The sequence below is a fragment of the Penicillium psychrofluorescens genome (assembly GCF_964197705.1).
Source record: "Penicillium psychrofluorescens genome assembly, chromosome: 6".
In the NCBI taxonomy this organism is placed as follows: Eukaryota; Fungi; Ascomycota; class Eurotiomycetes; order Eurotiales; family Aspergillaceae; genus Penicillium; species Penicillium psychrofluorescens.
Genome location: NC_133444.1, coordinates 1,076,962 through 1,091,904, shown reverse-complemented (window position 1 = coordinate 1,091,904; position 14,943 = coordinate 1,076,962). Strand labels below are relative to the sequence as shown.

Sequence of the window (14,943 nt, the reverse complement as noted above, 5' to 3'; positions counted from 1 at the left end):
GGCTCAACATCTCCAATTCCACTATATCTATTTCAGATAAAGCAATCAATCATTTTATTACAATGTTTTTCCGATGGTATCCACCACCTCGAGTTCCTGCGGACATAGTAGTACAACAGTCCCTATAGTCGAGTCCACCTATCTTATCGGCGCCAAGCGGCAGAAGTCCTTCTTCCCCCCCCCACACAGCCAACCTCGTCTTCTTCCTCGCACAACTCACCTCCCGCCCATCGCCCACCATGCCGCAACCATTGAACTCCAAGGATGCGTCCCTGTTTCGGCAGGTGGTCCGCAACTTCGAGATGAAGCAGTACAAGAAAGGTACGTCGCTCCCTCCCGCTGCTCCCCGCCCCGGATCACTCACACCCCCGTCCTTTGCAAAACAGGCATAAAAGCGGCCGAGCAGGTTCTGAAGAAGAACCCCAAACATGGCGACACGCAGGCAATGAAGGCCCTGATTATGAGCCATCTGGGCCAGCCGGAGGAGGCCTTCGCCCTGGCCAAGGAGGCCCTGCGCAACGACATGAAGTCGCATATCACCTGGCACGTCTACGGCTTGCTATACCGCGCCGAGAAGAACTACGAGGAGGCCATCAAGGCCTACCGATTTGCCCTGCGCCTCGAACCCGAGTCCCAGCCCATCCAGCGCGACCTGGCCCTTCTCCAGATGCAGATGCGCGACTACCAGGGATACATCCAGAGCCGCAGCACCATGCTGCAGGCTCGCCCGGGCTTCCGCCAGAATTGGACCGCGTTGGCCATTGCGCATCACCTGGCTGGAGACCTGGAGGAGGCCCAGAAGGTTTTGACGACGTACGAGGACACCCTCAAGGACACGCAGCCGGTCGCCGATATGGAGAACTCCGAGGCGATCCTGTACAAGAACACAATTATTGCTGAGTCTGGGAACCTCGAGAAGGCTCTGGAACACCTTGAGGAGGTCGGCTACCGGTGTACCGATGTGCTTGCGGTCATGGAGATGAAGGCGGACTACCTCCTGCGGTTAGACCGCAAGGCGGAGGCGGAGGCGGCATACACTGCTCTTCTGGAACGGAATGCGGAGAACTCCATCTATTACAATGGCCTGATCAAGGCCAAGGGGATCTCGGAGGACGACCACAAGGCATTAAAGGCCCTCTACGACGAGTGGGTAGAGAAGTACCCTCGCGGCGACGCTGCTCGGCGCATTCCTCTGGACTTCTTGCAAGGCGAGGAGTTCAAGCAGGCAGCCGATACATACATGCAGCGCATGCTCAAGAAAGGCGTGCCATCGCTCTTCGCAAACATCAAGCACCTCTACGCCAACCCTACTAAGCGCGACGTGGTGCCGACGCTGGTGGAGGGATATATCTCCGGCAAGGCCCCCCAGTCCAATGGGACCGCAAAAGCGAATGGAGACAGCAACGAGTTTATTTCCTCAAGCTATTATTTTCTGGCTCAACACTACAACTACCACCTCAGTCGCGATCTGCCCAAGGCAACGGAGTACGTCGACAAGGCCATTGAACTCTCGCCAAAGGCTGTGGAATATCAAATGACCAAGGCGCGCATCTGGAAACACTATGGTAATCCAGAGAAGGCAGCAGAGGAAATGGAGAAGGCCAGGCTGTTGGACGACAGGGACCGGTATATCAACTCCAAGGCAGCCAAGTACCAGCTCCGCAACAACGAAAACGACAAGGGACTGGACAACATGAGCAAGTTCACGCGCAACGAGACCGTCGGGGGCGCGCTGGGCGATCTTCACGAAATGCAGTGTGTGTGGTTCCTGACCGAGGACGGAGAGGCGTTCCTGCGACAGAAAAAACTGGGCCTCGCGCTCAAGCGGTTCCACTCGGTCTACAACATCTTCGAGACATGGCAAGAAGACCAGTTCGACTTCCACAGCTTTTCTCTGCGCAAGGGTATGATCCGGGCCTACGTGGACATGGTGCGCTGGGAAGATCGTCTGCGTGAGCACCCATTTTACGTAAGGATGGCCGTGTCTGCCGTCAAGGCGTATCTGCTCCTCCACGACCAGCCGGATCTTGCTCACGGGCCCATCCCGAGCGGATCCAATGGGCTTGATGCTAGCGATGAATCGGAACGGAAGAAGGCCCTCAAGAAAGCCAAGAAGGAGCAACAGCGCCTAGAGAAGATCGAGGCTGACAAGCGCGAGGCCCGGAAAGCCGCCTCAGCTACTGCTAAGGGTGCTGACGGCGAGGTGAAGAAAGAGGACCAGGACCCGCTCGGCAACACTCTGGTCCAGACCCAGGAGCCGCTGAAGGATGTTCTGAAGTTCCTGACCCCATTGCTAGAGCTGAGCTCCCAGAATATCGAGGCACAGGGCCTCGGTTTCGAGGTTCACCTCCGGAGAAGTAAGTTCTGAGCGAGAGCCCTGGTTGACCTGAGCTAACACACCGTCTCTAGACAAGCATCTTCTTGCGGTGAAATGCCTCTCAGCCGCGCACGCCATCGACCCCTCCAACCCGACCCTTCACCTCCAAATTCTGCGTTTCCGCAAGGCCCTGGACAGCCTCTCGGAACCTCTCCCTTCGCAGGTCGCCGAGGTCGTCAACGCCGAGTTCGACAAACTGCTCCCGAAGTCCCAGAAGCTCGAGCAATGGAACGAATCCTTCCTTTCCTCCAACAAGGGCAGCGCTGCGCACGTGCAAGCCGCTCTGGACGGCCGCCAGATCCTCAACCCGGCATCCAAGGGCCAATGCGAGAAAGACCTGCTCTCTACCCTCGACCTGCCGGGCATCTCTATTGATGAAGCAGCTGCTGCACTGGATCTGCTGGATAAGTGGGACGGCGATAAGGCGGCGTATGCGCAGAAGGCGAGCAAGAAGTGGCCGGAGTCTTCTGTCTTCCAGCTGGAATAAACCAGTCTCCGGTTTTAATGTGGCTTGGCCACATTATTCGCATACGATTACCTGCCGCTCGGCAAACCATATATAGCCAGCCATGCATGTCTGGCGGAGGTTTTCCCGTGCTGGCGTTGGTTTAGTAGGTGGCAGAGTGAGTACCGAAGTAGAGGAAAGGTGTCAAGCGAGAAAGAAAGAAAAATTACGTGGAAAACGAGCGATGGGGAAGATCATATCTGGCTATATGGCTTTGTCTCTGTGGAAGTACTTAGTAAGAAAGAACAGACACGAAATGTACCAGTATTTATGGGTTCAGTTGGATCTTGTTGCTGTAGAGAAATGCACTCAGTAGCTACTGCAGTATAGTATCAACGCAAGATTCAATGCAGAGACTCTGTCATATACATTCCAATTAAAAGCGCCTCTAATATCAGAGAAAATAATATACACAATCGAGTAGAGAGGTAGACAGAGAGAGAGAGGAACACCCGAGTATGCCAAAGGGGAAAACAACCCGTCTGTACACCGTCTATATATTGTCACAAAAGGGCCGAATGCTTTTACACATCCTCTCCATCAATTTTACCCCAGATCGGCTTCCGTCTAAGCGTCTCCTCATCCTCCCCATACCCGTACTTGATCCACATGCGCTGCCAGAAGGGCACAGGAACAGGCCGTTCCTCACCAAGGATATACTCCTCACGGCTCGCGATACGTCGCGAGCGAGCCTCGTCATCAACAGAGAGTACGGCACGCTGCATGCGCGAGGCAATTCGAGGGTCTAGAACGACGTCGTCGAGCCATTCGCGCTCCGACTGTTCGAATGAACTCTCCTTGTGCACGGACTTGTGCCATTCCTTCTCGGCTGCCTCGAGAGTAGTTTGCTGCTCGGCTGTGCGGGGCGCGAGGTCGGTGAATGTGCTACTGTTTTGATTGTTGCTGTCGGAAGAAGATGTCGGGTCGATGCTGGCGCTATCGCTCCAGCTGGAGTCTGCGTTGGATGCATCGTCATGGTAGGGGCGTGCGCTTGTCGCGAGCACGATCCCGGCTACTTCGCGGCCGACGTCCTCGGCGAGGTAGCGTTGTGTCAGGTAGCGGTACATCCGCTTGGGAGTGTTGAGGAAGCCGAGGATGTGGGGGAATGGCACGGGGATGGAGCTGTCGAAGGACTGGGGGAGGGTTGGCGGGAGGCTGGCGGTTGAGTAGTCGGCGGGTGAGATGTATGCGGCTGTGGGACCGGCGGCCTTTGAGGGTTTCTCCTCTTTTTCGGTGTCTGGCTTTTCTTGCTCGGTTGTTGGGGGTTCACTGTCCGCGCTGGTGCCATCTGCGCCCTCCAACGCATAAGCGTCCGGAGTCGGGACCTCTTCTGGGGCTGTCGGGGATGGCAGAGGATCCAACGGGCCTAGCCAGCCCTCATGAAGTCCCCGAACATATTCCTTCCAGGTATGTCGCCCGATAACCAGATCTCCCTTGGGACCCGGCTCATCCTCAATGCCGATGTTCTTCCTCGTCTCAGCAACAACCTGCTCAGCGCCAACCTCCTCGACAACCGAACTCGACTCTCCATTCTTGCGCCGCAGCTTCCTGATGTTCTTCGCGGTCGAAGCTCGCACATCACCCTCCCGTCTTCCCTCGACAACGGTATAGTCTAACGCCGCAGCCACAAGAACAGGCTTGACATATTCCTTGAAATGGTCCCGCGCGATCCGCAGACCGTCCCCGGGCGGTGCAGCCAGGTACACCGTCAGCTTGCGGCGCATCTGCTCAACGGGTAAAGGCTCCTTGGCGAGATGGGCCACGAGCTCGCACCATTTCTGCTGCGCACGGCGCTTCTCCCGACGGTCGTACATCAGGGTGCCTGCGAAGGAGCCCGTGATAGTGAAGAAGATCATCCAATTGCGGGAGGGGAGGCGGAAGCGGAAATTGGGCATTCCTGTAGAGATTCATCTCGATTAGCGGTTTTTCTTTTTTTTAGTGATATTTGGTTCGCAACGTACCCATCATCCTGAAAGCTGGATTGCCCGGCTTTGGGGGTGCTGCTGGCTGGCTGGGGCCAGCTGCAGAACTGGAGGATTCTGCCATCCTGGGTGTTTGAGCTGGTGAGTGTACTTGTGCCGAGCAGCTGGAAGGGAAAAAGTTCAGGAAGCCAACGGGAGCAAATTGATCCGCAGGTCATGTGATATCAAGCAACAGAAAAGGATTATGATCATGGATGGATGGATGCACCAGCAGAAGTTGATATTTATTTTTGATTCAGTATGATATGAGAGATAAAATCTGTGCAGGTTTAGGTATCTGTGATAGTCTACTATTGTGTGGTCTTGATTGATAGCTTCATCGTATAACTGAGTGGTGCGTGCCAGACATGGTAAATAAAGTGACTACAGAGAACAACACGGACTGTGCTGTAGCTACGCAGTCTGTTTCGCAATGTGACTAGCATACCTGTTGGTCAGCCTCAAGTTTCATGCCCCTCCCCCTGGATTGCCTGGTGTCAGAATGTTGTCCCCTTGAGGAGGGGTGAGTCGAAAGGGAAACAGGAGGGCTAGAGTGAATGGCAGACGAGATAAAAAGGTACTCTTAATTTATTGGGGACTATACATGAGGACTATCGACAGTAATAGGATAGAGTCTATGGTGGCCATCATATACTTACTCCCGTTGTTTGCTGTAGTTTGTCTCGGGCGGGAGGGCGGGGAGCAAAAGGAGCGGTGGCTCAGGAGTCAATCGTCGCTTCTTTTTCTTCTTCCTTCTCCCCTCTCCCCTCCCCTCTTCCCTTTCCTCTCTACTCTGGCTTCCATCATGGATCCCAACAACCCCAACAACAATCAAAACAACAACCGGCTGAACCTCAACTTTGGCTACGACCGCAACAACTACGCGGGGCCCAACAGCCGCGCCTATCCCACCACCCCGTCCGCCTTTCCCCAGCCTATCTACCAGACTCAGGGGGCCCAGGACTATGTCGACCCCTCCAACCCTGCCTATGCTCCAGGCTACTTCATGACCAACCCCTACCCTCCCCAGCAGCAGCAGCAGTTCGCCCAACAGCAGCAGTATGCCCAGCAGCAGCAGCAGCATGCCCAGCAACTGCAATCGCCCCAACCCGCCTACCAATCCCGCATGGGCTACACGAACCCCAATGATGCCACCAATGGCCTGGTCCAGCAATTTTCCAACCAAGACCTCAACGCCAACCGGGGTGGCTTCTTCAACCGGGCGGGCTCGCCTGCCCGCCCTCGCACTGCCGGCTCTCCTGGCCAGGCCCAGGGCCAGCTGCCCGCACACCTTATCCCGCCGGTTCCTCGCAGCCCCCGGCCGCCAGCTGAGAACGAGGACTTGCAGCGTTTGCCGGAACGATACTCGGAGAATGTTCACAAGCGGGGCAAAGCTGCAAAGGAACTAGTGACAGTATTCTTTCATGAGAACATCGAGCGTGCCCGTGATCGCAACATGCGGTAAGTGTCATTCCTTTCAATGTTTGACTAGTGTCTGACAAGTTTTGGTCGTTTCTAGGTCTGTGGATCTCGATAAGACTCTTCGCGAACCCCACGTGCCTGTCGAGAAGAAGGGCCAGGATGCTGATACAATTGCCAAGCGGGAATCAGACTTCCTGCGGTTCCTGCGGACCAAGGAGACCCCGCAAAACTTCCAAACCATCAAAATCATTGGCAAGGGTGCTTTCGGTGAGGTCAAGCTGGTGCAGCGCAAGACCGATGGAAAGATCTATGCCCTCAAGTCTCTCATCAAGACAGAGATGTTTAAGAAGGACCAGCTGGCCCACGTCCGTGCCGAGCGTGATATTCTTGCCGACTCCAAGGACAACCCATGGCTGGTGAAGCTGCATGCCTCGTTCCAGGACACTGCCTACCTCTACCTGCTGATGGAGTTCTTGCCTGGTGGTGATTTGATGACCATGCTCATCAAGTATGAGATCTTCTCTGAGGATATCACGCGCTTTTACATGGCTGAGGTGGTGATGGCAATAGAAGCTGTCCACAAGCTTGGCTTCCTTCATCGGTTAGTACCGTTCTGCATTATCTCGGCTCAAAACTGATAACTTTCCCAGTGACATTAAACCCGACAACATTCTCCTTGACCGTGGCGGACACGTCAAGCTCACCGACTTTGGTCTCTCGACGGGAGGCAAGAAGACTCATGATAACGCATACTACCAGAACCTGCTTAAGAACTCGACATCAAAGGACCGGAACCGGAACTCGGGCTACTTCAACGATGCCATTAACCTGACCGTGTCGAACCGTGGACAGATCAACACCTGGCGGAAATCACGCCGTGCCATGGCGTACTCGACTGTCGGAACCCCCGACTACATTGCGCCGGAGATCTTCAACGGTCAGGGTTACACCTACCTGTGCGATTGGTGGTCTGTGGGTGCCATCATGTTCGAGTGTCTGGTGGGCTGGCCGCCGTTCTGTGCCGAGGACACCACCGACACCTACCGCAAGATCGTCAACTGGAGGGAATGCCTTTACTTCCCTGAGGAACTCGTCCTGTCTCGTGAATCGGAGTCGTTGATCCGGAGGTAGGGAACCCTCACCTTCTAAAATATTGTGAACAAAACTGACTGGGTCTAGTTTCTTGTGCGATCCCGAGCACCGTATCGGCAGCGAAGGTGGCCAGCATGGCGGTGCGTCGCAGATCAAGAACCACCCCTTCTTCCGGGGTGTCGTGTGGGACCAGCTGCGGAAAATCCGCGCGCCTTTCGAGCCGCGCCTCAGCTCCAACATCGATGTGTCATACTTCCCCATCGACGAGATTCCCCAGGAGGACACCAGCGCCATCCACCGCGCCCAGGCGCGCGCCATGCCGGATGCGCAGGAGGCCGAGATGAGTCTGCCATTCATTGGGTACACGTACAAGGCGTTCAATGCGTTCCAGGGGAGCTAAATGCATGCGTCAACTTGGACAGAAAGGGTGGGCAGGGCTCGCCCCTTTTTTTATCATCATATCTCTCTACGAATTGTCTTCCAGCATTCCAAGCGCGATGTTGTTTTCACTGACCATGACCTCCGAAGCGCCGTCTTTGGTTTTCACTTTTTTGATATTTAACGTCCTGCATCTTTCGCGTGAGACGATCTTTCATTCACGTCACCTCTTGTCATGCCCTAAGAGGGATTTGGCCCTCGTTGCATCCCATTTTGAGTCTGCATCGTTACCGCGGGATCTTCGAAAACAATAAAAGCGTCCGGGGACAGACTCTTCCTGTCATGTAGAAATCTTGTAGTCGGTAGACCGTACCACCCACAGCACTACAGCACTAAAGATGAGTGTTGTAAACTCTCCTCGATTTGGATAAAAGCCCATCGCTAGGTATTGTATAAACAAGAAGACCACAAGAAAGCGCCGGTTCCCAGTTTCCCATGTCGAAAGCAAGCAAAGCAAAGATCAAGAGCGCATCGGCGCCAGACCAGGCACACCACTAAACCGCTCCTCGCGCTCGGTCTTGAACATAATCTGCACCCAAAACTCCTTGCTATCCTCATCGAACCAGGTCCAATACCTCCCCTCGCGACGATCAATCTCCCTCGCCTGCAACTTAAACCCACAAGTCTGATACGGCTCCGCCGCGACGACGAGATACTGATAGTTCTTATCCGGATCCTCGACCTTCTGCTCAAACGCCGACATAAACCGCACACGTGGCTGCACACCTGGCGTGATCTCCTGATACTGTAGCTGGAAGAGCAGACCCATCTGCCGCGTCAACGGATCCCGGATCTTGGTGATCTTGTACCCCGGCCGCCCGATCTTGATCATCTGCTTCCTGACCTGCACACCCATCGCGCCGGGGACAGACGAGGGGTCTTGCCCTTTTCCTTCGCGCTGCTCTCGCGCTGCGCGACGGGCCAGGTTCGTTTGGTGCTTCCGGCCCTGCGTGTGCGCCAGGTAGGACCCGTCGTTTTGATGCACTGTTAGACATAGTCGGCACTCGAAGCTTCCGACGTGGTTTTTGAAGAAGTATGGGTCTTTGTCTAGGTCGATTGATTCCAGGGCGAGCTTGCGTAGTCGCTCGCGTCGGTCGGCGTTCGAGGCGGATTGGGAGGCGACGCCGCCGCCGCCAAATTTGGAGCCTGCGCGGTTCTGGAGAGTTGGTTAGTGGGGTTATACAGAGGAAATGAGATATTTGAAACAACGGAATATGGACATACCTGGTAATCCATCTTGTTGTTGCTGGCTGAAGAGAAGCAGAGAAAAGAAAGTCGCCGTTGAAGAAGTGGTCGGAGTGGCTTATGTAAGGATTTCTGCGCTCAACCATGAATTCGATGCGCGAGTCAACTCTATATGTCGACAAAACAGCTCGTCAACATGTCGGTCGGTCAGCGCAGGTCATTTGATGGCCATCGCTGCACCATTCGCTACGTCGGCACTGTCGAAGGTACCACCGGCGACTGGCTAGGTGTTGAATGGGACGATTCCTCCCGGGGCAAGCATGCAGGCGAGCACAAGGGCACCCGTTATTTTACCTGTAAGAGTCGAACAACTACATAATCTAGGAACCGAACCTCTTTCTGATAAGCTTCGCTTCCAGGCAAGAGCCGCCACTCCACAGCCGGGTCCTTTGTGCGCCCGTCCAGGCCATCAGACCCGCCGCGGGGCTTCGTCGAGGCTCTGCGAGACAAGTATGCGTCCGAGTTCGAGCAGGAACTTGCTCGTCACGCATCAGCAGAGGGTAAGGTTGACGGCGACGCGGGGCAGAAGAATGCCATTGAAATTAGCGGCAAGGTCGTGGAAGAGGTCGGCTTCGACAAGATCCGGAAACAGCTCGCTGAGCTGGCGGAGCTGCGCATCGTCTTGCTGGATGGCATGTGCGTGGTCGGGGTGCTTCCTTCCTACGAGCCTGATCAGTCACTGGTTGAGAAGGCTTGTCAGGAGATCATGCAGACGTGTCCGAAGATCATCGAGTTGGATCTTAGTCGGAGTTTGCTGAGTCGGTGGCGCGATGTGTGGCAGATCTGCGATTCGTTGAAACAGTTGAAGAGGTTGAGATTGAGGTATGTTCTCCAGGTATATATGTATATTGGAAGTCAAACTGATGTAAAAACACAGTGGAAATCGATTTGAACCGCTAGAAAAAGGGCTCATCTTTGAGGAAATCACCGAGCTGCACCTGGAGGACACGCTCCTGACGTGGGATGAGGTCGGTGGTCAACCCCGAATATATACGATCTTTCTGACCAAGTCAACATAGATTGCGGAACTGTCATCTCGATTCCCGGCACTCAAGTCACTCACGGTATCAGCCAACGAGCTGGTCGAAATAACTCGACCTCTTCCCTGCAGCACCATCACCACCCTGACACTAGAACACAACGACCTCACCTCGCTGTCTACCCTGCACCATCTAACCTCCCTCTCTAATCTCCAACACCTCTCCCTCCGCGGAAACAACATCAGCGCCATCCAGGACACACCGCAATCTCCCTCCTTCCACTTCCCACCAACCCTCCGCTCCCTCGACCTCTCCCGCAACAACATCCCAGCATGGACATTCATCAACGCCCTCCCAGCCCTCTTTCCGGGCCTAACAACCCTCCGCCTCTCAGGCAACCCACTCTACGACCAACCACCCCTCCCACCCTCGCTAGCCCCGTCTTTGACAAAACCAATGACCGTCGACGAGGCATTCATGCTAACACTGTCCCGCCTCCCGCCATGCCTGACCACCCTAAACTACAGCCCCATCAAACCGAACGACCGCGCAAACGCGGAGATGTACTACCTCTCTCTCATTGCCAAGGAACTCTCCGCTACCCCCGCAGACGAGGAACGGGCAGTTCTCGCGGCGCATCCTCGCTACGCAGTTCTCTGTGATCAATATGGCGAACCGCGCGTCCTGCGCGCGACGGTTTCTGATTCTTCGAGTGGGAGGGTTGTTCATCCGCGGTCTGTTGCTGCTAGACTTGTTAAGATGGCTTTTTATCTGCCCTCGTCATCATCATCATCTTCTTCTTCTACTACTGCTGCTACGTCTTCGACAGAGAAGACAGGTGACGATAACATATCCAAGAATACCCCGTCAATCCTCCCAGATATCCGCATCAAGGAGATCCCCTCCTCGTTTGATACCTACCAGATCAAAGCCCTCGTCTCCCGACTCTTCGGACTACGGCCGTATAGCTTTCGACTGGTCTGGGAGACGGACGAATGGGATCCCGTCAATGGGGATGGGGATGGTGGGGACAGCGACACTGGAGACTGGGACGAGAGCAGCGACGACGGAGTCGATACTGGGAAAACGCCTCGGGACACAGGCCGAGTCGTTAGACGGGAGGTTGAACTCGTGGACACCACGCGGGATATCGGATTCTTGGTCCAGGGGGATGTGGGAATGGGTCTGGGGGAGATCAAGATCCGGGTCGAGGTGTAACGATGTGACTAACTCGACAGTCTATAGTTAATCGTTCATGTGTGCTGTGTCTATAGCTAACGTATTATATATGGACTGAATCAACCCTACGAATAAAGTAGGAAATCAAAGTATCTGAACTGTTTTTTTTTTGCACTTTGATATCGTCTATCCAGCTAACTAGTGCAAGAAATAAAACCCGCTAGATTCCCTGCAGGCAGGCCGAAGCGGGTATGAGATCCCATCCAGAAGAGAAAACGAAGAAAAGAAAATGTACAGACAAGAAGAGCAGGGTAGAAGGGAAAGAAGGCCGAAAACGCCATTCGTAATCGCTCACGTTGTCGCTGCCCAGCCCCTGGTAAAACCCCCGGTAGAATATGAAATCGTCGAAACGCAACGCCTAGACCATGATGAGGATGATGCTGTCTTTTGTTCTGTCCCGCATAATTCATCCACGCGGAACGCGAGAGACCACTTCTGATATCAAAATCAGATGGTGTGTGTACATCCGGGTGCCCTACACCCGGTATGTTGAGGTATCAAAAATGAGAAGAAGAACAATTACTCGCGAGCACACCACCAAGAGCGGACGGCCATGCAGCAGATGCGTTTGTAGATCTGGGTGGTGCCTTTGCCTTCGGCTTCATCTTCCAGGAACTTCTGCGCGACGTAAAGCTTGGTGCCCGCTTCTTTTTCGGTCGTGGAGCCGACCTTGGGCAAGGTGTTTGGAAAGTCCGCCCAGCGCTGACCCAGATGACGCGCGATGGCGATTGAGTAGATGATATCGCGGTTCTCGTACGTGTCCAGCAGGGCTCGGCAGCGGGAGAGCGTGTCATCGATCTCCTTGGCCGAGCTGGCTTCGTTGTCATGCAGCGTCAGGAACTCGCCAACCTCGTCCCAGAAATCCAGTTGGCGGTGCATGAACTGGTCTGGTGGGCTGGGCGGCCTGGCCGCATCCCTGAACATGTCCCGGGACAAGGGATTGGGATCCAGGTGGTTCCATGTCAGGAGAGCTTCGATCACGTTGAGGCGCGCACATGCCACCAGCAGGTTCCAGTCTGTGCCGAACTGCCCGTTCACTGCGTCTGGTATTTGGCGACATAGGATCATACTCCGCCAGATCACCGAGGCCTCAAAGCTCTCCAGGCGAGCGATACTTTCGTGTTCGTTGAGGTCCCACCCGTTGAATGCTTCGATCAACGCCGAATAGTCCGCCATGAGTTGCTGGTCTGCCATAAGAGTCGACAGCGCTTTTTCGGAGTACCATTTCACTTCGAGAAACTTGTCGATCGCGGGGGCGTATGTTGCCAAGAAGACGGCCTGGATTTCCTCCAAACGACCGGGGGGGAGGGTGCCAATGGGGTGGGGAGCAGGAGGCGCAATGCCTCGGAGAGCGATCAGGTCGGTCATGAGAAGGTTTTTGGCTAGTAAGATTCCATAGGTTAGTTGGCGGTTCGAAGAGTTTTTCATTCTGCGCCCAAAAATCTTTCCCATCCAGCACTCACATTTGTAAACAGGGTCCATGCCCTGAGGCCGCGGATTGTTTGAATTTTGCATGTCTGCGGTGTTGGTTGGGTGATTTGCGCCCAGTGAAGGGTCAATGGTGGTCCCAGGGTCGTACTGGTCGGCGGAGGTGCTCGGCGACAGGGACTGGAGAGCGGGCGCGTATGGCTGGGAGGTCGCGGGCACGTACCCTGGAGGCGCAGAGGGATAGGCGGGTGCAGAGGAAGAGGGAGGGCCTTGAGGGTTGACGACCAGCGACGGCGGGGGATTAGGCGCAGCAGGCTGGATGGCCGACGGGGTGGATGCCTGAGGGCGAAACACGGGGTCGTAGCCTAAGCATTCACGTTTGCTCTTGACACAATTTCGGCAGACCGGGTGACCTTCGTCGCACTGGTTGGCGTTAGCATTGTTTTTCACAAGTGGGTGGATGCGGGAGATAAACGATTGGCGGGGTTCCCAGCACAAGCGAGGATCCGCCGCCAGCACCAATAGTTAAGGAGGAAATCACATACCTTAATTCGGCGTTTTCGACACGTTAAACACCCAGTCTTGGTCCGTCGTTTAACTTCTTTCTTGTGTCGGCTGCTCATCTTGCTCGGGTCATCGGGCAGTTGGTACCGCATCTGCGCATCGGCATCCGACGGGTACCCAGCCATGTATTGGCCCATGGAGGCCATCGGAGACATGGTCGATGGCGTATTGCCCTGGCTCGCGTTGGCGGGAGTGAAGCCCCCGGGGTTGTGGTACATCTCCGGGCTCTGTTGCTGGTAAGGCTGCTGCTGGAACTGATGCTGCTGCGAAGCCTGCTGCCCCCCATTTTGCGGTGTCGAAGGGCTCTGCGAATACTGATATGTGCCATTGGATGGTTGCTGATACGAGCCGGGACCATTGGAGTGCCCGGACTGGTCGTGTCCAGGGTTCGCATGCTGGCTGGCCTGGCCGTCATGGTGAAATCCATCCATCGTAGGAATGTCTGTTCCAATGGCCGGCAGAGAGGAGTCCAGGCTCGGCAAATTTGTGTCAGTGGCAGGAAGGGACAGGTCTTCCGCTGCCGTTGAGCCCACCGATGGGAGTGAAGTATCAAACGCCGGGAGAGTTGACTCGGCCGTCGCTCCGGACGCGCCACCAGAGGGTTTGGCATCTGTCACCGGCGTAGACTCGCTAGTCTCTTGCATCGAATTGTCTCCATCTGCGGGTTGCTGGTTTGTGACCGGCTGCTCAGTCACCGTGGGGGACTGCTGGGTTTCCGTTGGGAGCTCATTCTCCCCCGAGGTCTCCTCCACAGATTGCACTGGAGGCTGGCTAGTCTCTGCCACGGGCGCATTGGCTGTCTCCGGCGAGGGAGTCGATTTGCCGGGAGGGGCGCTGGAGTCTGTCAGGTCCACCATTTCTGATCTCTCAGCCTCCTCCCAAATGGTGTAGGACGTTCAATTGAGGTTTCCCGATCAGGGTCAATGGGTTGCGCCGGTCGGGGTTCAGGATCAAAGGAGGTGTGGCTTATCGCTGGACATAGACAGCACGCCAGATCGATCGGGGTGGAGCTGATAAATCATTTATTCCTTAGGTCTGTCAAACTTTTAGAGATGTTAGCGTCGGGCTATAAGAAAGACACATTCCAAGCAGTGCGTAACAAATGCTTTGGAGAATGAGAAGGGAGTGTAAGCGGTGCAGTGTAGGGGCTCAGATGAATGCGATGCCTCAGTGTCGCAACAGTGGTGGACTGCAGGGTCAAGAGATCTAGGAAGCGGCCATGATTCTGCCCGTGATAGTCTTGAGTGCAACTCCCAGATCCACTTGGGGCATGTTCATGACTGAATCCCCCCGTGTGCCGGGGTTGTGAGAGTTGCTGTCGCAAATGGTTTCTTTCTGCCAGGGTAACCGCAACAGCCACCACCCGTGCTCACAACCACCCACAAGACCAGTAACACAATCGCACCAGAGGGAAGAAATCTTTGACGCGTCCAAGAGTACTGGATCACACCAACACGGGCGGGCAGGGAGCGGGGAGAAGATTGTCGGGGGAGGCGCGGGCAGACCGAACGGCGCGCGATCGAGGTGGGTTCACTCCGGTGATAGGGGGAAATCGCATGGGTTTTTAGAGGCAGAGAGACTTACTCAGAATGAGAGGAACAATCGGAAAGGGAGGGTGGAGGGCAGATGGTGTGGTGGTGGAATGAAGAGGGCGGAAAAGGTGAAGATGCGAAGTTGAAGAGATGCGGCTGT

The 14,943-nt window shown here is 55.2% G+C and overlaps 6 protein-coding genes across 6 annotated transcripts; 3 read left to right on the top strand and 3 right to left on the bottom strand.

Moving 5' to 3' along the window:
- Positions 1–239: 239 nt before the first annotated feature.
- Positions 240–2,864, top strand: PFLUO_LOCUS8929 (uncharacterized protein; the record flags this gene model as incomplete). Its single annotated transcript, XM_073786707.1, has 3 exons — positions 240–321; positions 387–2,357; positions 2,410–2,864. 3 exons carry the CDS (start codon positions 240–242, stop codon positions 2,862–2,864), a joined length of 2,508 nt encoding a protein of 835 aa, XP_073642936.1.
- Positions 2,865–3,406: 542 nt separating this feature from the next.
- Positions 3,407–4,928, bottom strand: PFLUO_LOCUS8928 (mitochondrial import inner membrane translocase subunit tim54; the record flags this gene model as incomplete). The annotated part of the gene is made up of 2 exons (XM_073786706.1): positions 3,407–4,779; positions 4,844–4,928. 2 exons carry the CDS (start codon positions 4,926–4,928, stop codon positions 3,407–3,409), a joined length of 1,458 nt encoding a protein of 485 aa, XP_073642935.1.
- Positions 4,929–5,648: 720 nt separating this feature from the next.
- On the top strand, positions 5,649–7,757 carry PFLUO_LOCUS8927 (Serine/threonine-protein kinase; the record flags this gene model as incomplete). The annotated part of the gene is made up of 4 exons (XM_073786705.1): positions 5,649–6,304; positions 6,363–6,866; positions 6,916–7,392; positions 7,445–7,757. 4 exons carry the CDS (start codon positions 5,649–5,651, stop codon positions 7,755–7,757), a joined length of 1,950 nt encoding a protein of 649 aa, XP_073642934.1.
- A 498-nt stretch (positions 7,758–8,255) lies between these two features.
- On the bottom strand, positions 8,256–9,031 carry PFLUO_LOCUS8926 (CWF complex protein sap62; the record flags this gene model as incomplete). Its single annotated transcript, XM_073786704.1, has 2 exons — positions 8,256–8,951; positions 9,020–9,031. 2 exons carry the CDS (start codon positions 9,029–9,031, stop codon positions 8,256–8,258), a joined length of 708 nt encoding a protein of 235 aa, XP_073642933.1.
- Positions 9,032–9,176: 145 nt separating this feature from the next.
- Positions 9,177–11,238, top strand: PFLUO_LOCUS8925 (uncharacterized protein; the record flags this gene model as incomplete). Its single annotated transcript, XM_073786703.1, has 4 exons — positions 9,177–9,336; positions 9,400–9,862; positions 9,918–10,008; positions 10,060–11,238. The coding sequence occupies 4 exons, from the start codon at positions 9,177–9,179 to the stop codon at positions 11,236–11,238; spliced, it is 1,893 nt and encodes a 630-aa protein (XP_073642932.1).
- Positions 11,239–11,778: 540 nt separating this feature from the next.
- PFLUO_LOCUS8924 (uncharacterized protein) lies at positions 11,779–14,108 on the bottom strand (the record flags this gene model as incomplete). The annotated part of the gene is made up of 3 exons (XM_073786702.1): positions 11,779–12,641; positions 12,723–13,110; positions 13,233–14,108. The coding sequence occupies 3 exons, from the start codon at positions 14,106–14,108 to the stop codon at positions 11,779–11,781; spliced, it is 2,127 nt and encodes a 708-aa protein (XP_073642931.1).
- Between the last annotated feature and the right edge of the window lie 835 nt (positions 14,109–14,943).